Genomic DNA, 25,205 nt, shown 5'->3' with positions numbered 1-25,205 from the left:
TCGTTTGGGAGTTCAAATGTTTGTGTTTTACTCTACTTAAAACTAAAAACAACAGGTAAAACAAACCATTAGTTTAACTGGCCCTGTATGTAAGGGATAGATATTCTAGTGGATCTCCACGCTGTTTGTCTAGCAGGTTGTACTTGCTGGAACAGGGCTCTGAAGAAGAGGATGATGGGAGGGAAACTTAAATGTGATTTTGGCATATAAAGTGACACCACCCCCCTCCCCCATGTTACCCCCCTCTTAGGCTGGTTGGTTCTTTACCTGGAAAGCGAGAGAACAGAGAGAATCTCTTAAGGGAGAGGCGTCGTGGAGGGGGGGACGCCACTGAGGGGGAGAGAGGGGGAGTGACGGCTGAGAGAGGGGTGGGCAGAAGGGGGAGAGAGAGAGACGCTCTCGTTTACTCATCGGTAGGCAGTAACAGCACTGTAGGAGTTAAATCTGCCTCTCTCGGCCCGACTGACCTGAAGACACACAAACCTTTCTCCTTCACAGAGCACTTTGACATGATCGCCTCTATACATCATATACATTTGGTGAACAATACATTAAGTCTCTGTCTAAAATGGCACCCTATTCCCTACTATAGTGCACTACTTTTGGCCACGGTTAGCCACATAGGGCTCTGGCCTAAATTAGTGCACTACATTGAGGATAGGGTGCAATATCAGCTTCGCCCTGAGTGACTCGTCATTTTCAAAGGTCAATGAAGGCCTGTCAGATTGGAGGCAGACAGACCAATGGTAGGGGCTTAACTGAGTGACATCAGACACTGATGTGAGTTGGACAGTTTGACATGTAGGCAGCAGTACATAGCATATAGCACATGCATACACATACAACAGAGACCACTATTACAGAGATATTAGACAGAGACAGATGGAGAGAGAGAGAGAGAAGAGAAAGACGGGGGAGAGAGAGAGAAGAGAAAGACGGGGGAGAGAGAGAGAAGAGAAAGACGGGGGAGAGAGAGAGAGAAGAGAAAGATGGGGGAGAGAGAGAGAGAAGAGAAAGATGGGGGAGAGAGAGAGAGAAGAGAAAGACGGGGAGAGAGAGAGAGAAGAGAAAGATGGGGGAGAGAGAGAGAGAAGAGAAAGACGGGGAGAGAGAGAGAGAAGAGAAAGACAGGGGAGAGAGAGAGAAGAGAAAGACAGGGGAGAGAGAAAAGAGAAAGACAGGGGAGAGCGAAAAGAGAAAGACAGGGGAGAGCGAAAAGAGAAAGACGGGGGGAGAGCGAAAAGAGAAAGACGGGGGAGAGAGAAAAGAGAAAGACGGGGGAGAGAGAAAAGAGAAAGACGGGGGAGAGAGTAAAGAGAAAGACGGGGGAGAGAGAAAAGAGAAAGACGGGGGAGAGAGAAAAGAGAAAGACAGGGGAGAGAGAAAAGAGAAAGACGGGGGAGAGAGAAAAGAGAAAGACAGGGGAGAGAGAGAAGAGAAAGACAGGGGAGAGAGAAAAGAGAAAGACAGGAGAGAGAGAAGATAAAGACAGGGGAGAGAGAGAAGATAAAGACAGAAGAAAGAGAAGAGGAAGGAAGACGGAGGAGAGAGAGAAGAGAAAGGAAGACAGAGGGGAGAGAGAAGAGAAAGACAGAGAGAGAAGAGGACCGTTGTTCTGTAACGGTAATATTTGGGTTTAACTTTAAAAGGCTTTCGACAAGCAGAACCTACTCTGCTAATGTCTGAATGTGTAGTGCCATCTACAGGACTGACAGCATAGAAAGCCTAACTTAATTCCATTTTATGACTCTCAGTACACTGATTATATTGTCAAATCTTTTAGGGAGTTCTGCTGGTCATACTGGTATCTGACCACTAGGTGGAAGCAGTGTTTATAAAAAGATCTGGTTTCCGAGATACATTTCTCCCCTATTTCAACAACTCCAGCTCATGTGGGACTAAACACTGCTCTCTGTATCAGGGATTGTGTGTAACACGTTAGGTTCCGATACTACCCATAGTTAGTATCACAGTTCCAGCCCTGTGGCAGCATCACCTTCCTGCCAACTAAGCCGTCTCACACACACACACACACACACACACCACCCTAGTCATAAACACCTTCCCCTCCTCCTTTAAGGGTGACAGTGGTGTGTGTTTCCTTCTACCTGTTTAATACATCATCTGTAGATCACATTTCTGTGTTCTGTTGGATCTCCTATTACACACACACCACAGGGGGCTGGTGGCAGAATGGACTCGTGGTGATGACTGGAGCAGGATCAGTGGTATGGGATCACATGGTTTCCAGGTGTTTGATGCCATTCCATTCGCACAGTTCTGGATATTATTATGAGCCGTCCTCCCCTCAGCAGCCTCCTGTGGGGCTGCATGTGAGCGTGTCATTGTGAGCTTTGCCAACACACACGCCTCATTGTCAGCTTTGCCAACACACACGCCTCATTGTGAGCTTTGCCAACACACACGCCTCATTGTGAGCTTTGCCAACACACACGCCTCATTGTGAGCTGTGGACAGTGCTAGTAGCAGCACTATCTACTCTGGTGTGTGTTGGAGTTGAACATTTATGGATGTTGGTCAGGGAAGCTGGTGTTTCAGAAATAAAACATAACACCACTAGAAAAACAGGAAAACTGTCTGACTGAAGTTTATTGTTTGTGTTCCTGCCAGTGTGTATGACAGAGAAAGTTGGAGAGACTTTGTGTTTGTCTTTGACAGTTTGTATGTGTGCATTGCTTGTCTTTTGTCTGATCGTATACTGCATACAGTACACTACGTGTGTGTGTGTGTGCTCTCACCCAGTGATGCTGTGCTCAGTGCCATGACTCCATAGTAGGAGAAGGGTCCTGTCTCAAACTTCATGTTCTCGTTTCCAGCCTCCACCTCCACTCGGCCCTGAGGAACACACAGTAACGCACACAGTAACGCACACAGTAACGCACACAGTAACGCACACACCCAGTGACCCAAATAAAGATAGGTACCCGCACACTGATGAGTACACCTGGAGTATGTGCAGTAAAACTTCAAGAGCATTCATCAGTGTGCCTGTACCTACCTTCATGTCATACACATGAACACACCCAGAGACATGCAGTGTCTACTGTTTCAGTGGTGTTGTGTGATCACTGATCGACCCACAAAGGCTGGAATCCGAACTCCATTGATATTCCATGCATGATTTACACAGTCAAGTTAAACCTGAGCATCTGATGATAGGACTTCTGCCTGGGATTATGGATTTATGGGGTTATTATAACATGATAATTATAGATGCTTATTATTGTATTTCTACTGCTAGAGTGATGTCTGATCTATCTGCTACGTTTCTTTGAGAGAGCTCTCCTAACAGGGTAAAAGAAAACCCTGGCAATCTCATCAATATTATATCACAGTGCAGGTGTGCATGCTGAGGCTTCAGCGTCACACACCCACTCTGAGGGTTTAATGTCAACGTGCCCTGGCTCAACACATCCCACTGAGGGTTTAATGTCAACGTGCCCTGGCTCAACACATCCCACTGAGGGTTTAATGTCAACGTGCCCTGGCTCAACACACCCCACTGTGAGGGTTTAATGTCAACGTGCCCTGGCTCAGCACATCCCACTGAGGGTTTAATGTCAACGTGCCCTGGCTCAACACATCCCACTAAGGGTTTAATGTCAACGTGCCCTGGCTCAACACACCCCACTCTGAGGGTTTAATGTCAACGTGCCCTGGCTCAGCACATCCCACTGAGGGTTTAATGTCAACGTGCCCTGGCTCAGCACATCCCACTGAGGGTTTAATATCAACGTGCCCTGGCTCAACACATCCCACTCTGAGGGTTTAATGTCAACGTGCCCTCCTGGCTCAACACACCCCACTCTGAGGGTTTAATGTCAACGTGCCCTCCTGGCTCAACACACCCCACTCTGAGGGTTTAATGTCAACGTGCCCTGGCTCAACACACCCCACTCTGAGGGTTTAATGTCAACGTGCCCTGGCTCAACACATCCCACTCTGAGGGTTTAATGTCAACGTGCCCTGGCTCAACACACCCCACTCTGAGGGTTTAATGTCAACGTGCCCTGGCTCAGCACATCCCACTGAGGGTTTAATATCAACGTGCCCTGGCTCAACACATCCCACTCTGAGGGTTTAATGTCAACGTGCCCTGGCTCAACACATCCCACTCTGAGGGTTTAATGTCAACGTGCCCTCCTGGCTCAACACACCCCACTCTGAGGGTTTAATGTCAACGTGCCCTGGCTCAACACACCCCACTCTGAGGGTTTAATGTCAACGTGCCCTGGCTCAACACACCCCACACTGAGGGCTCCAAGATGGCGTAGCAGTAAGTCGTCCTGTCGTGTCCCTGTATTTATCGTTTCTTTTTCGTTTTTTACATATTTTTACATATTTTCTCCACATATCTCTTTGAAAACATTTTGCTAAACCTAAGCTTCCAAATACTCTCCTGCAACCCGACTCACCCAATGTAGCTATTTTTCCTAAATTCCTAAAGTATATATATTTACTTCGGGACCACTCAACTGAAGCTAGCCAGCTAACCAGCGGGTATGCTAGCGGTCTTCAGCTAACCGGTCATCAGCTAACCTGTAGTTCGGAAAGCTCTCGCCTGTTCGTACAACGCGACTCTAACCAGAGCATAACGGACCTATTTATTTTTCATCCCCGGATTCCCACCGCAAACGGAACATCTTTCAGCTGGATTTTTCAGCAACTAGCTATCTAGCTAAACCGCAACCCCGGGTTACTCCTGGCTAGCGTTTCCACCCACTTAGCTTGAAGCTAGCCCGGCCATAGCACCTGTGCTACCACCGTAGCATACTCCTGAGCTACAATACCCGGGCCCACGACCGGTCTATCGATGTCATCGCATGAAGAGGAATAAACAGACTCACCCCATCGCGACGTCCCCCAAAGGCTAACTCTCTAGCCCTCACTATCTCCCTGCTTGCTAATTCGGCCTGCTAACTGCTAGCTTGTCCAGCTCCGGTCCGCTAACTGCTACCTTGTCTAGCCCGGGCCTACAAACTGTTAGCTTGTTAGCACAGGCCTGCTAACCGCCTGAATCGCCGCGTCCCAAACGCTTACCGGACCCATATTTACTTTCTATCTCTTTTGACTTTTAATTTGTTTATACCTTCCGGAAACCTGCCTCACCCAATGTGATACGGAATCGCTATTATTTTTTTTATTTTTAGAACACACTCAAGAACCTCCAGAAGCTAACCAGCTAACTAGCTACAAGCTATTTAGTCATTGTTATTTTTTTTTTACCTGGATAACACTCGCCAGTCCAGCTTCCCTGCCCCATCCACCGCTGCCCCCTGGACACTGATCTCTTGGCTACATAGCTGATGCACGCTGGACTGTCCATTAATCACGGTACTCCATTCTGCTTGTTTGTTTTATCTGTTGGCCCCGTTGCCTAGTCTACGCCATTTTACCTGCTGTTGTTGTGCTAGCTGATTAGCTGTTGTCTCACCTACTGTTTTAGCTAGCTTTCCCAATTCAACACCTGTGATTACTGCATGCCTCGCTGTATGTTTCTCTCAAATGTCAATATGCCTTGTATACGGTTGTTCAGGTTAGTTATCATTGTTTTAGTTCACAATGGAGCCCCTAGTTCCACTCTTCATGCCCCTGATAACTCCTTTGTCCCACCTCCCACACATGCGGTGACCTCACCCATTACTACCAGCATGTCCAGAGATACAACCTCTCTCATCATCACCCAGTGCCTGGGCTTACCTCCGCTGTACCCGCACCCCACCATACCCCTGTCTGCGCATTATGCCCTGAATATATTCTACCATACCCAGAAACCTGCTCCTCTTATTCTCTGTCCCCAACGCTCTAGGCGACCAGTTTTGATAGCCTTTAGCCGCACCCTCATACTACTCCTTCTCTGTTCCGCGGGTGATGTGGAGGTAAACCCAGGCCCTGCATGTCCCCAGGCACCCTCATTTGTTGACTTCTGTGATCGAAAAAGCCTTGGTTTCATGCATGTCAACATCAGAAGCCTCCTCCCTAAGTTTGTTTTACTCACTGCTTTAGCACACTCTGCTAACCCTGATGTCCTTGCTGTGTCTGAATCCTGGCTCAGGAAGGCCACCAAAAATTCAGAGATTTCCATACCCAACTATAACATCTTCCGTCAAGATAGAACTGCCAAAGGGGGAGGAGTTGCAGTTTACTGCAGAGATAGCCTGCAAAGTAATGTCATACTTTCCAGGTCCATACCCAAACAGTTCGAACTACTAATTTTGAAAATTACTCTCTCCAGAAATAAGTCTCTCACGGTTGCCGCCTGCTACCGACCCCCCTCAGCTCCCAGCTGTGCCCTGGACACCATTTGTGAATTGATCGCCCCCCATCTAGCTTCAGAGTTTGTTCTGTTAGGTGACCTAAACTGGGATATGCTTAACACCCTGCCAGTCCTACAATCTAAGCTAGATGCCCTCAATCTCACACAAATCATCAAGGAACCCACCAGGTACAACCCTAACTCTGTAAACAAGGGCACCCTCATAGACGTCATCCTGACCAACTGGCCCTCCAAATACACCTCCGCTGTCTTCAACCAGGATCTCAGCAATCACTGCCTCATTGCCTGTATCCGCTACGGAGCGCTCCCTGTCAAACGCTCCCTAAAACACTTCTGTGAGCAGGCCTTTCTAATCGACCTGGCCCGGGTATCCTGGAAGGACATTGACCTCATCCCGTCAGTTGAGGATGCCTGGTCATTCTTTAAAAGTAACTTCCTCACCATTTTAGATAAGCATGCTCCGTTCAAAAAATGCAGAACTAAGAACAGATACAGCCCTTGGTTCACCCCAGACCTGACTGCCCTCGACCAGCACAAAAACATCCTGTGGCGGACTGCAATAGCATCGAATAGTCCCCGTGATATGCAACTGTTCAGGGAAGTCCGGAACCAATACACGCAGTCAGTCAGGAAAGCTAAGGCCAGCTTCTTCAGGCAGAAGTTTGCATCCTGTAGCTCCAACTCCAAAAAGTTCTGGGACACCGTGAAGTCCATGGAGAACAAGAGCACCTCTTCCCAGCTGCCCACTGCACTGAGGCTAGGTAACACGGTCACCACTGATAAATCCATGATTATCGAAAACTTCAATAAGCATTTCTCAACGGCTGGCCATGCCTTCCACCTGGCTACTTCAACCTCGGCCAACAGCTCCGCCCCCCCCGCAGCTCCTCGCCCAAGCCTCCCCAGGTTCTCCTTTAACCAAATCCAGATAGCAGATGTTCTGAAAGAGCTGCAAAACCTGGACCCGTACAAATCAGCTGGGCTTGACAATCTGGACCCTCTATTTCTGAAACTATCTGCCACCATTGTCGCAACCCCTATTACCAGCCTGTTCAACCTCTCTTTCATATCGTCTGAGATTCCCAAGGATTGGAAAGCTGCCGCAGTCATCCCCCTCTTCAAAGGGGGAGACACCCTGGACCCAAACTGTTACAGACCTATATCCATCCTGCCCTGCCTATCTAAGGTCTTCGAAAGCCAAGTCAACAAACAGGTCACTGACCATCTCAAATCCCACCGTACCTTCTCCGCTGTGCAATCTGGTTTCCGAGCCGGTCATGGGTGCACCTCAGCCACACTCAAGGTACTCAACGATATCATAACCGCCATCGATAAAAGACAGTACTGTGCAGCCGTCTTCATCGACCTTGCCAAGGCTTTCGACTCTGTCAATCACCATATTCTTATCGGCAGACTCAGGAGCCTCGGTTTTTCGGATGACTGCCTTGCCTGGTTCACCAATTACTTTGCAGACAGAGTTCAGTGCGTCAAATCGGAGGGAATGCTGTCTGGTCCTCTGGCAGTCTCTATGGGGGTGCCACAGGGTTCAACTCTCGGGCCGACTCTTTTCTCTGTGTATATCAATGATGTTGCTCTTGCTGCGGGCGATTCCCTGATCCACCTCTACGCAGACGACACCATTCTATATACTTTCGGCCCGTCTTTGGACACTGTGCTATCTAACCTCCAAACAAGCTTCAATGCCATACAACACTCCTTCCGTGGCCTCCAACTGCTCTTAAACGCTAGTAAAACCAAATGCATGCTTTTCAACCGGTCGCTGCCTGCACCCGCATGCCCGACTAGCATCACCACCCTGGATGGTTCCGACCTAGAATATGTGGACGTCTATAAGTACCTAGGTGTCTGGCTAGACTGCAAACTCTCCTTCCAGACTCATATCAAACATCTCCAATCGAAAATCAAATCAAGAGTCGGCTTTCTATTCCGCAACAAAGCCTCCTTCACTCACGCCGCCAAGCTTACCCTAGTAAAACTGACTATCCTACCGATCCTCGACTTCGGCGATGTCATCTACAAAATGGCTTCCAACACTCTACTCAGCAAACTGGATGCAGTTTATCACAGTGCCATCCGTTTTGTCACTAAAGCACCTTATACCACCCACCACTGCGACTTGTATGCTCTAGTCGGCTGGCCCTCGCTACATATTCGTCGCCAGACCCACTGGCTCCAAGTCATCTACAAGTCCATGCTAGGTAAAGCTCCGCCTTATCTCAGCTCACTGGTCACGATGGCAACACCCATCCGTAGCACGCGCTCCAGCAGGTGTATCTCACTGATCATCCCTAAAGCCAACACCTCATTCGGCCGCCTTTCGTTCCAGTACTCTGCTGCCTGTGACTGGAACGAATTGCAAAAATCGCTGAAGTTGGAGACTTTTATCTCCCTCACCAACTTCAAACATCAGCTATCTGAGCAGCTAACCGATCGCTGCAGCTGTACATAGTCTATTGGTAAATAGCCCACCCTTCTTCACCTACCTTAGTCACCTACCTTAAATAAAGGTTAAATAAATAAAAATAAAATAAATTTAAAAAGGGTTTAATGTCAACGTGCCCTGGCTCAACACATCCCACTCTGAGGGTTTAATGTCAACGTGCCCTGGCTCAACACATCCCACTCTGAGGGTTTAATGTCAACGTGCCCTGGCTCAACACATCCCACACTGAGGGTTTAATGTCAACGTGCCCTGGCTCAACACATCCCACTCTGAGGGTTTAATGTCAACGTGCCCTGGCTCAACACATTCCACTGAGGTTTTAATGTCAACGTGCCCTGGCTCAACACATCCCACTCTGAGGGTTTAATGTCAACGTGCCCTGGCTCAACACATCCCACTGAGGGTTTAATGTCAACGTGCCCTGGCTCAACACATCCCACTCTGAGGGTTTAATGTCAACGTGCCCTGGCTCAACACATCCCACTGAGGGTTTAATGCCAACGTGCCCTGGCTCAACACATCCCACTGAGGGTTTAATGTCAACGTGCCCTGACTCAACACATCCCACTGAGGGTTTAATGTCAACGTGCCCTGACTCAACACATCCCACTGAGGGTTTAATGTCAACGTGCCCTGACTCAACACATCCCACTGAGGGTTTAATGTCAACGTGCCCTGGCTCAACACATCCCACTCTGAGGGTTTAATGTCAACGTGCCCTGGCTCAACACATCCCACTGAGGGTTTAATGTCAACGTGCCCTGGCTCAACACATCCCACTCTGAGGGTTTAATGTCAACGTGCCCTGGCTCAACACATCCCACTATGAGGGTTTAATGTCAACGTGCCCTGGCTCAACACATCCCACTGAGGGTTTAATGTCAACGTGCCCTGGCTCAACACATCCCACTCTGAGGGTTTAATGTCAATGTGCCCTGGCTCAACACATCACACTGAGGGTTTAATGTCAACGTGCCCTGGCTCAACACATCCCTCTCAGGGTTCATTTTGGCAGCTATTCCTTTTAGTCTTTAAATACCTTTTAGTCTTAGTCACATTTTAGTCATTTCATCCTTCGTTAGTTTTAGTTATTATCAGTCGACTAAAACTCTGGACAATTTTAGTCTAGTTTTAGTCAAAGACATTTTAGTCACGTAAAATCTGTGCATTTTTTTCTATTAAATAATGAATATAGGCCTCTAACCTCAACCTCTAACTTCCATCATGTTCACATTCAGAAGGTCTTGTCCAACGTGGCTTCGTATAAATTAGCTGGCAACATTGATATTGTGGCAGATTGTAACCAATTCCAGCTCCATTTAACCACATAGGCTATAAAGCCTTGGCTACAGGTTAAACAATTAACAACTCAGATCTTCTTCCCATCATACCTGTTGAGGGGGGGGTAAGCATTTCCAAAAATCGCAGAAGTATTACTTTACTCCTAGTATAGCTATCGTTTTCCCCGTAGGAAAAAAAGCGTTGAGAGAGGCAACACAGATGAATAACAGATGGGAGAATGGAGCTTCTGGTGTGATGAAAACAAACATATCCTCCACGACAGAAAGAGAGAGAGTAAACATTGTTTCTAGTTGAGGTTAGTTACAAGTGAAGGGTCCTGGCTTCGCATCACTTCAAAGGATTGAGGAGTGACTGAAGTGACCTCCTGGGAGGTGTGCAGGAGAGCCAGGCAGAACAGTGACCTCCTGGGAGCTGTGCAGGAGAGCCAGGCAGAACAGTGACCTCCTGGGAGGTGTGCAGGAGAGCCAGGCAGAACAGTGACCTCCTGGGAGCTGTGCAGGAGAGCCAGGCAGAGCAGTGACCTCCTGGGAGGTGTGCAGGAGAGCCAGGCAGAACAGTGACCTCCTGGGAGCTGTGCAGGAGAGCCAGGCAGAGCAGTGACCTCCTGAGAGGTGTGCAGGAGAGCCAGGCAGAACAGTGACCTCCTGGGAGCTGTGCAGGAGAGCCAGGCAGAACAGTGACCTCCTGGGAGCTGTGCAGGAGAGCCAGGCAGAACAGTGACCTCCTGGGAGGTGTGCAGGAGAGCCAGGCAGAGCAGTGACCTCCTGGGAGCTGTGCAGGAGAGCCAGGCAGAACAGCACAATCAGACCGCGCAACTAAAACAAGTCAATTCTGCCAACGAGAGGATTGCATGAAATGAAAAGGGAGCTTCATGTCAAATTAACTGTCTATTAGTCTCATATGGTATTCTCCCCTCGTCACATTTTCATTGACTAAAATGAAAAGTAATTTGTAAAGGGTATCATATTTTCCAAGGGCATCTCATCTTGTTTTTGTCATTGTTTTAGTCTGGAAAAATAGGTTGTACAGTGATCCCAATGACCTCCTGGAGATGACCCCCCCCCACACACACCTTCCTGAATGGTGGTAGCAGAGCAGCTGCATACTGGGTCAGATCCAGGGTCAGAAGCTACATACTGTGTCAGATCCAGGGTCAGAAGCTACATACTGTGTCAGATCCAGGGTCAGAAGCTACATACTGTGTCAGATCCAGGGTCAGAAGCTACATACTGTGTCAGATCCAGGGTCAGAAGCTACATACTGTGTCAGATCCAGGGTCAGAAGCTACATACTGTGTCAGATCCAGGGTCAGCAGCTACATACTGTGTCAGATCCAGGGTCAGCAGCTACATACTGGGTCAGATCCAGGGTCAGCAGCTACATACTGGGTCAGATCCAGGGTCAGCAGCTACATACGGGGTCAGATCCAGGGTCAGTAGCTACATACTGGGTCAGATCTAGGGTCAGCAGCTACATACGGAGTCAGATCCAGGGTCAGTAGCTACATACTGGGTCAGATCCAGGGTCAGCAGCTACATACGGGGTCAGATCCAGGGTCAGTAGCTACATACTGGGTCAGATCTAGGGTCAGCAGCTACATACGGAGTCAGATCCAGGGTCAGCAGCTACATACTGGGTCAGATCCAGGGTCAGTAGCTACATACTGGGTCAGATCCAGGGTCAGTAGCTACATACTGGGTCAGATCCAGGGTCAGTAGCTACATACTGGGTCAGATCCAGGGTAAGCAGCTACATACTGGGTCAGATCCAGGGTCAGCAGCTACATACTGGGTCAGATCCAATCCTCGCTCTCTTCGACCCATTCTGTCTCCTCTCCTTCCTTTACCTTTCCACCTGACTCTAGTCACGTCTTCTCTACTCTCCTTCTCCCCCTTCCTTGTTCCCCTCTTCTCCCTTTCTCTCCCCTTCCCCCCTCAGTCTCTCCTTACATAGTAGGGATCAATTAGTGAAGGGCAGGCCTGCCCCTGAGCAAGCTTCACATGAAGTCATCTGACACACCCACCCATATACACTGTGCTCAAGTGCTGTACACTTAAAGAGCTAAAGCCAATAGCCTGAGTCACACCACAGGAATCAAACTGTTGACCTTAATCCAGTCTGTGTGTTTAAAGCTGTGAGGGAGCCGTCTAGCTGGAAGATGAGGATAGATATTGCATTGGTGTTGAAGTTTTTACATGTTGGACTACGTGTGTGCATGTACTGTGTACCTGCAGAATGAGTATGAAGAAGTCGACAGGTTTGCCTCTCTGGTAGATGTAGTGCAGAGCAGAGCGCTTGTCGCTGTCGTTGAACTTGATCTCCTGGATGACGTCAGGGTGCCTCAGAATCCTCAGTAATACCTTCTCAGTGACCTGACTGGGACTGAACAGACTCACCTCTGTTGGGGGGAGAGACAGACCCAGAAATCACTTACAGATTGTACCATCAATTCAGACAAATCAGTCACACTAAGTAGAACTGTAGAACACATGAACAGTATGCAGTTACAGACTGTAAGACTTGTTATGAGGATGTATGACCCATTTAGGATGTCTAATCATCTCAACATCATCCTGACTAAACACCAACAATTCTGTTGATATATAGAGAATACTTTTTTTATGACATTATAAAGTCTCAAATGCTTATAACAAGTTAACGCGTTATACCTTCAGGCGTGTAACCTTCAAGTGTAACCGACAAATCTCCACTGAAATGCCATGACATCTGGTTGACCTGTGTTAAGTTCTTAACTATAATACCATGGTATGGTAATATACTAAAAGTGTTTACTACTAGCTACTTCCTGTCAGGTGATAGTCAACTCACCTGTAGCCAGGAAGCGATGAGCAGCCAGCATCAGTTGAGGAGAGATCTTCACCCTGCATTCGTTCTCTGTGTGCTTAAAGGCAGAGAAGTCACGCATTCTCTTGTTAGGGTCCACCTTCTTTCTGTTCCTATTGTCAGCTGGAGAGTAGAGAAAGAGGAGAGAGAGGAGAGAGAGTAGAGTAGAGAGAGAAAAAGAGTAGAGAGAGAGAAAAAGAGTAGAGAGAGAGAAAGAGTAGAGAGAGATAAAGAGTAGAAAGAAAAAGAGTAGAGAGAGAGAAAAAGAGTAGAGAGAGGAGAGAGGAGAGAGGAGAGAAAGAAATAGGAGAGAGGAGAGAAAGAAAGGAGAGAGAGAGAGTAGAGAAAGAAAGTAGAGAGGGAAAGTAGAGAGAGAAAGAAAGAGTAGAGGAGAGAGATAAAGAGTAGAGAGAGAAAGAGTAGAGAGAGAGAGAAAGATGAGAGAGAGAAAGAGTAGAGAGAGAGAGAAAGAGGAGAGAGAGAAAGAGTAGAGAGAGAGAGAAAGAGTAGAGAGAGAGAGAAAGAGTAGAGAGAAAGAGTAGAGAGAGAGAGAAAGAGTAGAGAGTAGAGAGAGAGAGAAAGAGGAGAGAGTAGAGAGAGAGAGAAAGAGTAGAGAAAGAGTAGAGAAAGCAGAGAGAGAAAGAAAGAGTAGAGAGAGAGAAAGAGTAGAGAGAGAAAGAGGAGAGAGTAGAGAGAGAAAGAGGACAGAAACAAAGAGGAGAGAAAGAAAGAAAGAGGAGAGAGAGAAAGTAGATCGAGAGGAGAGAGAAAGAGTAGAGAGAAGAGAGAGAGTAGAGAGGAAGTAGAGAGAGGAAGTAGAGAGAGGAAGTAGAGAGAGGAAGTAGAGAGAGAAAGTAGAGAGAGAAAGTAGAGAGAGTAGAGAGAGAAAGAGTAGAGAGAGAAGAGAGAGAAAGAGTAGAGAAAGGAGAGAGAGGAGAGAGAAAGAGTAGAGAAAGAGTAGAGAGAGGAAGTAGAGAGAGGAAGTAGAGAGAGAAAGTAGAGAGAGTAGAGAGAGAAAGAGTAAGAGAGAGAAGAGAGAGAAAGAGTAGAGAGAGAAAGAGGACAGAAACAAAGAGGAGAGAGAAAGAGTAGAGAGAAGAGAGAGAGTAGAGAGAAAGTAGAGAGAGGAAGTAGAGAGAGGAAGTAGAGAGAGAAAGTAGAGAGAGTAGAGAGAGAGAGAAAGAGTAGAGAAAGAGTAGAGAAAGCAGAGAAAGAAAGAGTAGAGAGAGAGAAAGAGTAGAGAGAGAAAGAGGAGAGAGTAGAGAGAGAAAGAGGACAGAAACAAAGAGGAGAGAAAGAAAGAAAGAGGAGAGAGAGAAAGTAGATCGAGAGGAGAGAGAAAGAGTAGAGAGAAGAGAGAGAGTAGAGAGGAAGTAGAGAGAGGAAGTAGAGAGAGAAAGTAGAGAGAGTAGAGAGAGAAAGAGTAAGAGAGAGAAGAGAGAGAAAGAGTAGAGAAAGAAAGGAGAGAGAGGAGAGAGAAAGAGTAGAGAAAGAGTAGAGAGAGGAAGTAGAGAGAGGGAGTAGAGAGAGAAAGAGTAAGAGAGAGAAAGAGTAGAGAGAGAAAGAGGAGAGAGTAGAGAGAGAAAGAGGACAGAAACAAAGAGGAGAGAGAAAGAGTAGAGAGAAGAGAGAGAGTAGAGAGAAAGTAGAGAGAGGAAGTAGAGAGAGGAAGTAGAGAGAGAAAGTAGAGAGAGTAGAGAGAGAAAGAGTAAGAGAGAGAAGAGAGAGAAAGAGTAGAGAAAGAAAGGAGAGAGAGGAGAGAGAAAGAGTAGAGAAAGAAAGGAGAGAAAGGAGAGAGAAAGAGTAGAGAAAGAGTAGAGAGAGGAAGTAGAGAGAGGAAGTAGAGAGAGAAAGTAGAGAGAGTAGAGAGAGAAAGAGTAAGAGAGAGAAGAGAGAAAGAGTAGAGAAAGAAAGGAGAGAGAGGAGAGAGAAAGAGTAGAGAAAGAGTAGAGAAAGCAGAGAAAGAAAGAGTAGAGAGAGAGAAAGAGTATAGAGAGAAAGAGGAGAGAGTAGAGAAAGAAAGAGGACAGAAACAAAGAGGAGAGAAAGAAAGTAGATCGAGAGGAGAGAGAAAGAGTAGAGAGAGAGAGTAGAGAGAAAGTAGAGAGAGGAAGTAGAGAGAGAAAGTAGAGAGAGTAGAGAGAGAAAGAGTAGAGAGAAGAGAGAAGAGAGAGAAAGAGTAGAGAAAAGAGAGAGTAGAGAGGAAGTAGAGAGAGAAAGTAGAGAGAGTAGAGAGAGAAAGAGTAAGAGAGAGAAGAGAGAAAGAGTAGAGAAAGAAAGGAGAGAGAGTAGAGAGAAAGAGTAGAGAAAGAGTAGAGAAAGCAGAGAAAGAAAGAGTAGAGAGAGAGAAAGAGTATAGAGAGAAAGAGGAGAGAGTAGAGAGAAAGAGGAGAGAGTAGAGAGAAAGAGGAGAGGGAGAAAGTAGAGAAAGAAAGAGGACAGAAACAAAGAGGAGAGAGGAGAGAAAGTAGAGAGAGAGAAAGAGTAGAGAAAGAGTAGAGAGAAAGAGTAGAGAGAAAAAGAGTAGAGAAAGAAAGAGTAGAGAAAGAAAGAGTAGAGAGAGAAAGAGTAGAGAGAAAGTAGAGAGTAGAGAGGAAGTAGAGAGAGGGTAGAGAGAGTAGACAGAAAGAGTAGAGAGAGGGAGGAGAGAGAAAGAGTAGAGAGAGTGGAGAGAAAGAGTAGAGAGTACCAGGAGAGAGTAGAGAAAGAGTAGAGAGAGAGAAGAGAGAGAGAAAGAAAGAGTAGAGAAAGAGTAGAGGAGAAAGAGTAAAGAGAGAAAGAGTAGAGAAAAAGAGTAGAGAGAGGGGAAGAGTAGAGAAAGAGTAGAGAGAGAGAGGGGAAGAGTAGAGAGAGAAAGTAGAGAGAGAGTAGAGAAAAAGAGAGTAGAGAGAGACAATAGGAAGAGAGGATAGAGGGAAAAAGACAACAGCCATGTTTACCAAGAGTGAATTCACTATCTACAAAGAACATTTTTTAGGAGGATGTGAGCTCTGTTGACAATCCTGAAATGAGATGGGACACAGTGATAGAGGGGAGATGACAGTATGAAATTGGTGGAGGGGTTGGCATTGCCTCTGTTTCAATACAACACAACTCCTCCTGAAGAGCAGATAGGTAGGGTTTTTCTCCAGCCCTACACTTGAACGCACGATTCAGTTAGACAAGGTCCTGTGGAGAAGCTGCTTCTTGAAATCAGATGTGTTAGAACAGGGTTGGAAACAAATCCTGCAGGAGGGTTGTTCTCCAGGAGTAGTGTTAACCAATTGCCATTCATAATTTAACTCATTACACTCCAGTTCACTACAGAATAAGTAAATTGACTCTGGACTGATCCATTGTGAATCTGTAGTTTAAAATCAGGGTTAGTTGATGTCGACTCACTATAAAGGTCGGACTCGTCCAGGATCTCTGATTTGATGATCTCCTCGATGACATCCTCCAAGGTGACCAATCCCAGCACCTCGTAGAAGGGATCCCCCTCCCCCTCGCTGTTCACTTTCTGAACGATGGCCAGGTGAGATTTACCTGGAAGGGTGAACACCAGAGAGAGTCAAGGCCAGAACCCACAACACAAAGAAGCAGAAAATACCCAGACCCAGTGTTTCCCAGTGAGACTGTGATGAGACCAAGATCAGTCAGTACTGGGGTTAATCAGTCAGTCAGTACTGGGGTCAGTCAGTCAGTACTGGGGTCAGTCAGTCAGTTAGTACTGGGGTCAGTCAGTCAGTCAGTACTGGGGTCAGTCAGTCAGTACTGGGGTCAGTCAGTCAGTCAGTACTGGGGTCAGTCAGTCAGTCAGTACTGGGGTTAATCAGTCAGTCAGTACTGGGGTCAGTCAGTCAGTATTGGGGTCAGTCAGTCAGTACTGGGTTCAGTCAGTCAGTCAGTACTGGGGTCAGTCAGTCAGTACTGGGGTCAGTCGGTCAGTCAGTACCGGGGTCAGTCAGTACTGGGGTCAATCAGTAGGTCAGTACTGGGGTTAATCAGTCAGTCAGTACCGGGGTCAGTCAGTCAGTCAGTACTGGGGTTAATCAGTCAGTCAGTACTGGGATCAGTCAGTCAGTACTGGGGTCAGTCAGTCAGTACTTGGGTTAATCAGTCAGACAGTACTGGGGTCAGTCAGTCAGTCAGTCAGAAGCTGTTTCGTAAAATCAGATGTGTTAGAACAGGGTTGGAAACAAATCCTACAGGAGGGTTGTTCTCCAGGAGTAGTGTTAACCAATTGCCAATTGTCAGTCAGTCAGTCAGTACTGGGGTCAGTTCATCAGTCAGTCAGTACTGGGGTCAGCTCATCAGTCAGTCAGTACGGGGGTCAATCAGTACTGGGGTCAATTAATCAGTCAGTCAGTACTGGGGTCAGTCAGTCAGTACTGGGGTCAGTCAGTCAGTACTGGAGTCAGTCAGTCAGTCAGTACTAGGGTCAGTCAGTCAGTCAGTCAGTACTGGGGTCAATCAGTCAGTCAGTACTGGGGTCAGTCAGTCAGTCAGTACTGGGGTCAGTCAGTCAGTACTGGGGTCAGTTAATCAGTCAGTCAGTACTGGGGTCAGTCAGTCAGTCAGTACTGGGGTCAATAATTCAGTCAGTACTGGGGTCAGTTCATCAGTCAGTCAGTACTGGGGTCAGTCAGTCAGTACTGGAGTCAATCAGTCAGTCAGTCAGTCAGTACTGGGGTCAGTCAGTACTGGAGTCAGTCAGTCAGTACTGGGGTAAATCAGTCAGTCAGTACTGGGGTAAATCAGTCAGTCAGTACTGGGGTAAATCAGTCAGTCAGTACTGGAGTCAGTCAGTCAGTCAGTACTGGGGTCAATCAGTCAGTCAGTACTGGGGTCAGTCAGTTATGGGGTCAGTCAGTACTGGGGTCAATCAGTCAGTCAGTACTGGGGTCAATCAGTCAGTCAGTACTGGGGTCAATCAGTCAGTCAGTACTGGGGTCAATCAGTCAGTCAGTACTGGGGCCAGTTCATCAGTCAGTCAGTACTGGGGCCAGTTCAGTCAGTCAGTCAGTACTGGGGCCAGTTCATCAGTCAGTCAGTACTGGGGCCAGTTCATCAGTCAGTCAGTACTGGGGTCAATCAGTCAGTACTGGGATCAATCAGTCAGTCAGTACTGGGGCCAGTTCCTCAGTCAGTCAGTACTGGGGTCAGTTAATCAGTCAGTCAGTGGGTCAATCAGCTGGAGTTGATGGTGTTGTGAAATATCTGAATATTGAGAGGAGACTGTTCCTGGTTCCTGGGTGTTAGGGTACTGGAGGTAGTCTACTTAAGTGTACTGTATATAGTAAGTCACATAACATCACTCACCCCCCCCCTAGTCTGTTCTGATCTCTGGTTCTTCCCCCAGTCCTCCTCTCTTTAAGCTCTAAGTCCATACAAGAAAGGGGGGTGGGGATAGAGAGAGACAGAAGGGGGTAATCCATCTCCTGGTTTACTATTTCTCCTCTCTTCGCTCTTATCCTCCTCTCCGCTCTTATCCTCCTCTCTTTGCTCTTATCCTCCTCTCTCCGCTCTTATCCTCCTCTCTCCGCTCTTATCCTCCTCTCTCCGCTCTTATCCTCCTCTCTTCGCTCTTATCCTCCTCTCTCCGCTCTTATCCTCCTCTCTTCGCTCTTATCCTCCTCTTCGCTCTCATCTTCCTCTTATCCTCTTCTCCGCTCTTATCCTCTTCTCCGCTCTTATCCTCCTCTCTCCGCTCTTATCCTCCTCTCTCCGCTCTTATCCTCCTCTCCGCTCTTATCCTTCTCTTATTCTCCTCTCCGCTCTTATCCTCCTCTCCGCTCTTATCCTCCTCTGCTCTTATCCTCCTCTGCTCTTATCCTTCTCTTATCCTCCTCTCCGCTCTTATCCTTCTCTTATCCTCCTCTCCGCTCTTATCCTCCTCTCCGCTCTTATCCTCTTATCCTCCTCTCCGCTCTTATCCTCTTATCCTCCTCTCCGCTCTTATCCTCCTCTCCGCTCTTATCCTTCTCTTATCCTCCTCTCCGCTCTTATCCTCCTCTCCGCTCTTATCTTCCTCTTATCCTCCTCTCCGTTCTTATCCTCCTCTTATCCTCCTCTCCGTTCTTATCCTCCTCTTATCCTCCTCTCCGCTCTTATCCTTCTCTTATCCTCCTCTCCGCTCTTATCCTCCTCTCCGCTCTTATCCTCCTCTCCGCTCTTATCCTCCTCTCCGCTCTTATCCTCCTCTTATCCTCCTCTCCGCTCTTATCCTTCTCTTATCCTCCTCTCCGCTCTTATCCTTCTCTTATCCTCCTCTCCGCTCTTATCCTCCTCTCTCCGCTCTTATCCTCCTCTCCGCTCTTATCTTCCTCTTATCCTCCTCTCTGTTCTTATCCTCCTCTTATCCTCCTCTCTGTTCTTATCCTCCTCGCCGCTCTTATCCTCTCAGGTGTTGGGAACACACTGTTCTGTGTATTTTACAAGCTCTGTCACAGGTATAATATTGAGTGTGATATACCCCATTGTATTTTCAGCCTGCACGTAAAGGTACAGCGAACACAGTGGGAATTCATTGGCTGAGTCAGTCAACCTAACACACACACACATATGTATACCTTTCCACTGACATCTCACACACTGCTGTCACCCTCCAGCCAATAAGGAAGAGAGTAGAGACACACCAGTGGGTCAGAAGAGTGAGGTCACACGGTGATTATAGTCACAGCGATGATCTGAATGCGTGGTTGTTAGGCTCAGTCAGTGTCGTCCATCTTTGATCTCTGACTGTCTGTGGTGTGAAGATCAGCACTGTCCTGTCACTATCCCTCCACTAGGTCACCATGCTGTCTAACCGCAGATACAAGGCTACTTCAACAACTAACCCTTAACCCTCACCCGTACCTTGTCCCCAACCTTACTCATGTGTTAATGTTGGGATGGAACAAAAGCCTGCATATCCTGTGGGTCTGCAGGACCAGGTGGGGCACTTTACTGTTAGCACCACAGGCACTTTGGCAGCAGCAGCTTGCTCTACAGCTGAGACCCCAGCTCCAGACTGACAGTTCAGCTGTTCCCAACCGATCCAGTCAACCCACTGGTCACCCAGAGAGTGGGTGACCCTCTTTACAATAAGGCCTAGGCTATATATATATATAAACAGTTATGACAGCTGGTGACATCTGTTATTCTTCACACACTCTCAATGATACAAACTGTAGTTTGGGTCAGCTAACTGGCAAGGCATATAGTTAGCCACCTAGGTTGTGTTATAAGCATGCAACATCAAATGACTTGATGTTGATAACATGCGTTACAACATTTGAGTGAGGGGTTACAACAGCCTAGCTAGCCTAGCCCCTGGATATCCCTAAGACTGAGTGACGATAGCAGCCCTAAGAGTGAGTGACGATAGCAGCCCTAAGAGTGAGTGACGTTAGCAGCCCTAAGAGTGAGAGACGATAGCAGCCCTAAGAGTGAGAGACGATAGCAGCCCTAAGAGTGAGTGAAGATTAGCAGCCCTAAGACTGAGTGACGATAGCAGCCCTAAGAGTGAGTGACGATAGCAGCCCTAAGAGTGAGTGACGATAGCAGCCCTAAGAGTGAGTGACGATAGCAGCCCTAAGAGTGAGTGACGATAGCAGCCCTAAGAGTGAGTGACGATAGCAGCCCTAAGAGTGAGTGACGATAGCAGCCCTAAGAGTGAGTGACGATAGCAGCCCTAAGAGTGAGTGACGATAGCAGCCCTAAGAGTGAGTGACGATAGCAGCCCTAAGAGTGAGTGACGATAGCAGCCCTAAGAGTGAGTGACGATAGCAGCCCTAAGAGTGAGTGACGATAGCAGCCCTAAGAGTGAGTGACGATAGCAGCCCTAAGAGTGAGTGACGATAGCAGCCCTAAGAGTGAGTGACGATAGCAGCCCTAAGAGTGAGAGACGATAGCAGCCCTAAGACTGAGAGACGATAGCAGCCCTAAGACTGGGTGACGATAGCAACCCTAAGACTGGGTGACGATAGCAGCCCTAAGACTGGGTGACGATAGCAGCCCTAAGAGTGAGTGACGATAGCAGCCCTAAGAGTGAGTGACGATAGCAGCCCTAAGAGTGAGTGACGATAGCAGCCCTAAGAGTGAGTGACGATAGCAGCCCTAAGAGTGAGTGACGATAGCAGCCCTAAGAGTGAGTGACGATAGCAGCCCTAAGAGTGAGTGACGATAGCAGCCCTAAGAGTGAGTGACGATAGCAGCCCTAAGAGTGAGTGACGATAGCAGCCCTAAGAGTGAGTGACGATAGCAGCCCTAAGAGTGAGTGACGATAGCAGCCCTAAGAGTGAGTGACGATAGCAGCCCTAAGAGTGAGTGACGATAGCAGCCCTAAGAGTGAGTGACGATAGCAGCCCTAAGAGTGAGTGACGATAGCAGCCCTAAGAGTGAGTGACAATAGCAGCCCTAAGAGTGAGTGACGATAGCAGCCCTAAGAGTGAGTGACGATAGCAGCCCTAAGACTGAGAGACGATAGCAGCCCTAAGAGTGAGTGACGATAGCAGCCCTAAGACTGAGTGACGATAGCAACCCTAAGACTGGGTGACGATAGCAGCCCTAAGACTAGGTGACGATAGCAGCCCTAAGAGTGAGTGACGATAGCAGCCCTAAGACTGAGAGACGATAGCAGCCCTAAGAGTGAGTGACGATAGCAGCCCTAAGACTGAGAGTTGATAGCAGCCCTAAGACTGAGAGACGATAGCAGCCCTAAGACTGAGTGACGATAGCAGCCCTAGCCCAATGCTCTCCCCCCGTGTGGCCCTACTTTCCTAAATGACAACAGAACTGAAATGACAACAGAATGGACCAATAACTAATTATGGCAAAGTTCCTGGAGAGTTATAGGTATAGACTTCTGTTCCAGGCCAGCACTAACACAGCTGATTCAACTAATCAACCAGGTGTGAATAGTGCAGGTCTAGAACAAAAACCTATTCCCTGTAGCTATCCAGAGACAGAGTTGATGACCCCTAGATTGTGATGTGTCACAGTTGTTCCCTGCCATGACAACTGTGTTGAGATATTCCACTCATCAATACAGCCAGGGGCACATCTGTCTCTGTGTCAGTGTGTGCGTGTGTATATGAGTGTATTGATTATGGGGAGTGACGGATGCATTATAAATAGTTACATACACCAACCATGTATGTAAATATGATGTATGACACATGCTTCCCCCGACCCTCCAGATATACACACCTTTCTTGAACTCCTCCAGCATGGAGTCCAGCCGTGTGTCGTGGAACACAAAGTGGACCGGGTGGTTGTAGAACTTGGTGATGGTCTTCAGGGTGGTGCAGTCGTCAGGGTCCACGAACGCCAGGTCCTTCACATACAGGATGTCCACGATGTTGGAGCGCTCGTCGTCGAACACGGGGATACGTGTGTAGCCGCTCTCCATGATCTCTGACATGGTGTTGAAGTCGAGGACCGCGTCGTTCTGGATCATGAAGCAGTGGGCCAGAGGAGTCATCACGCTCTCCACCGTCTTATTCCGGAGTTCCAGCGCTCCTTGGATCATGTTGAGCTCCTCTTTGACCAGGTCGTTGTAGGGTTCTGTCACCCTGAGCATCTCCACCAGCTTCTCGCGGTTATACACAGTGCCGATCTCCTGGCCCAGGAGCACGTCTAGGAGCTTGCTGACGGGGAAGGAGAGGGGGAAGGTGAGCAACATGAAGAACTTGGTCACCTGGATGGTGTTGGCGCCCACCGCCAGCCCGTGGCGAGAACACAGCGCCTGGGGGACTATCTCACCGAAAATCACAATACCCACTGTGGAGGCGACCACGGCGCCCAGCCCAGAGCCTATCAGGTCATCCAGGAGGATGGTGAGTGTGGTGTTGACCAGGACGTTACCAAGCAACAGAGAACAGAGAAGGTAGTTCCCCTTGCTGCGGATGGGCTCAATTTTGCGGGCGTATTTCTTCTCCTTCTCTGAGCCACAGCTCTGGACTATACGTAGCTCCATGGGGTCCAGAGCCATGAGCCCCAGGTTCAGCCCGCTGAACATGCCAGACAGCACCAACAGACAGCAAATGAGGATGATCTGGAACCACAGGGGGAGGAGAGTTTTTTCCCCCTCCACCACCCGCAGTCTCCCGTCGCTATCCCCGAGCAGAGCCCACCTGCCATCAGCCAAACTCCTGATGCACAGCCCATACTCCTTGTGCGGCTCGCTCTTACGAAGCGGTTTAATGTTTATGCTGAGTACCCCCGTGGTCCCCCGGCTACTGATGTTCATGTAGTTTGCGATGCTGAAGTCTTTTGTGAAATCAACACAAGTGCTGTTAGGTGTGTCGTCAATAATGTTATTGTTTCCCCCATCCTCGCTCCCATCCCCTCGTTCTGTGAAGCGTATCTGAGCCCAGGTGCCCGAGTTGAGCTGCACTCCGTAGAACCGGAGCTGCACTGTGCTCTCCTCCGTTAATTGGATGACCCCATCGTCAGTGGTCGAGGCCGGTTTGTCGCTCCTCTCCAGCCGCATACCGAGCACCTGGCTCCCGCTACTGCGGACACTCGAAGTGGCTGTCTCGGTGCGTCCCCCCACTGCACTCCAAAAGAAAACGATTAGAGTCAGAACGTAGCCTTGCTGCCCGCTCCATTCTGTCGCCATGTTTGTTTCACTGTACTGGCGACCTGGGTGCTGACGTCACTACTCATCTCCCTCCAGCCCCGCTCCTATTACCATAATAACCCTAAAGCACCGCCTATCGGACACGGCAGGTATAGCCATACACACGTACACGTGTGTAACATACTGTTGGGGTTCAGCAAAGGAGGTTGGTGGCACCTTCATTGGGGAGGACGGGCTCGTGGTAATGGCTGGCGTGGAATAGGTGGGATAGTATCAAAAACATTAAACACATGGTGTCCATGTGTTTGATGCTATTCCATTGACTCCGTTCCAGCCATTATTACGAACCATCCTCCCTACCCCTTGACGTTCACATGTTGTTGTGTTACAGTCTGAATTGAAAATGGATTCAATAGATTTTTCTCTCACACCCATCTACACACAAAGTGAAAACATGTTTTAAGCACTTACAGTTGACCAGGGCAGCTCTAGCAGGGCTGCAATTTGACGAACTGACTTGTTGGAAAGGTGGCATCCTATGACAGTGTCACTGAGCTCTTTAGTAAGGCATTGTCAATAAGAATTTGTTCTTAACATTCTACTGTCAATGTTCGTCTATGGAGATTACATTTTCAACAACGGGTGTGTCTGAAATAGTTGAAGGGGTGTCCCCATACTTTTATATATAGTGTATGTACTTCGAGTTCATGTTAGCCAGACTAATTATGTAGACCTATAGTGTACACACATTTTGGACTGAGCAATTTTAGTGTTTGCTAATTTCATTCAGTATCTTATCATTTATTAGGCTAACCGTTATGATTGTGTTTATAGCCCATACATAGGCTTTATAGTCCCCTCAAATGGTCTACAAGAAAGAACATTATTACATTGCGCCTAATCAATGATCCATGTCTTGCATCTTGATATCAGCCCAAGGCATATTATCCCTAATTAAATTGCATCATTACATTAAGCCATAAAGGACCAAGGCAATGTGGCGGTTTATAGACAGTCAAAGACCCAGATGTTATGTAAAGGGTCTCACCCGCATCTCTCTGGCTCTGGCGGCCAGGCACCGCAGTGTGGGCAACAGTGGGTCTCAGTTCAATTTAAGTTTCAACCAAAAGACCCTGTCTAAAGGTTGTTGTTTTTTAGATGGGATTCAGAGTTGAAGACCACTCAACCAAACCAAAGATGTGCATGATGTGGTAACGTCTGTGCTCAGTGGCAAAGCAGATGGATAGTCGATGGTCATTCGTGTCACTGAGACAGTTGCAGTCAGTGTTACTGATGCAACTCACCGCCGGCGGTCACTGGTAGATGTGACTATGAGCCGATTGTCTCTCAATCTCTTAAGGGATGGATGGGTCAAAAACAAAGGGTGGACAACAACGACATCAACAAATATCAACAACAAAACGTGTTAAAGTCTATGCTCCACGTGCATTTTTAAACAGACTAAAATATGAATAATAAAACAATTTAGGTTAAAAGGCTAGTTTAATGATTGAAATAATCTAATCTCTTATTTAAAAAAATAAACCTATGCTTTAGGCTATTCAATTTGTGCGTACCAGTTTTAAATATGTCACCGTGTAGTAGCCTAGTGAGGTAGATGTGACTTAATTCTCTGCTGATCCATGATTTTTAAAAATCCAATGACTTTTCCGTGACCTAGAGCTACGTAACAATAACACGATACTGTAGAAATCACGGTTGTGTTTAATCCAATGATAGTAGTTTTTATG

At 47.7% G+C, this 25,205-nt stretch overlaps 1 protein-coding gene across 2 annotated transcripts in view; it reads right to left on the bottom strand.

Annotated features, from left to right (window-relative positions):
* Positions 1 to 23,896, bottom strand: part of LOC109868799 (metal transporter CNNM4) — a 32,718-nt gene extending 8,822 nt beyond the window's left edge. Inside the window, exons 1-5 of one of the 2 annotated variants that reach the window (XM_031803051.1) lie at positions 22,080 to 23,893; positions 16,290 to 16,433; positions 12,894 to 13,031; positions 12,293 to 12,462; positions 2,760 to 2,856 (exon numbers count right to left, since the gene is read on the bottom strand). In XM_031803051.1, the coding sequence (XP_031658911.1) occupies positions 2,760 to 2,856; positions 12,293 to 12,462; positions 12,894 to 13,031; positions 16,290 to 16,433; positions 22,080 to 23,493 (1,963 nt within the window). In that variant the 5' untranslated portion in view covers positions 23,494 to 23,893. Of the gene's footprint in view, positions 1 to 2,759; positions 2,857 to 9,128; positions 10,836 to 12,292; positions 12,463 to 12,893; positions 13,032 to 16,289; positions 16,434 to 22,079 lie in introns of those variants that run through there. The other variant, XM_031803052.1, reaches the window with a different exon arrangement.
* Between the last annotated feature and the right edge of the window lie 1,309 nt (positions 23,897 to 25,205).

Source organism: Oncorhynchus kisutch, linkage group LG23, assembly GCF_002021735.2.
Source record: "Oncorhynchus kisutch isolate 150728-3 linkage group LG23, Okis_V2, whole genome shotgun sequence".
Taxonomy (NCBI): Eukaryota; Metazoa; Chordata; class Actinopteri; order Salmoniformes; family Salmonidae; genus Oncorhynchus; species Oncorhynchus kisutch.
Note: the sequence above shows the minus strand (reverse complement) of the source record. Positions and strands in the feature narration are given on the sequence as shown.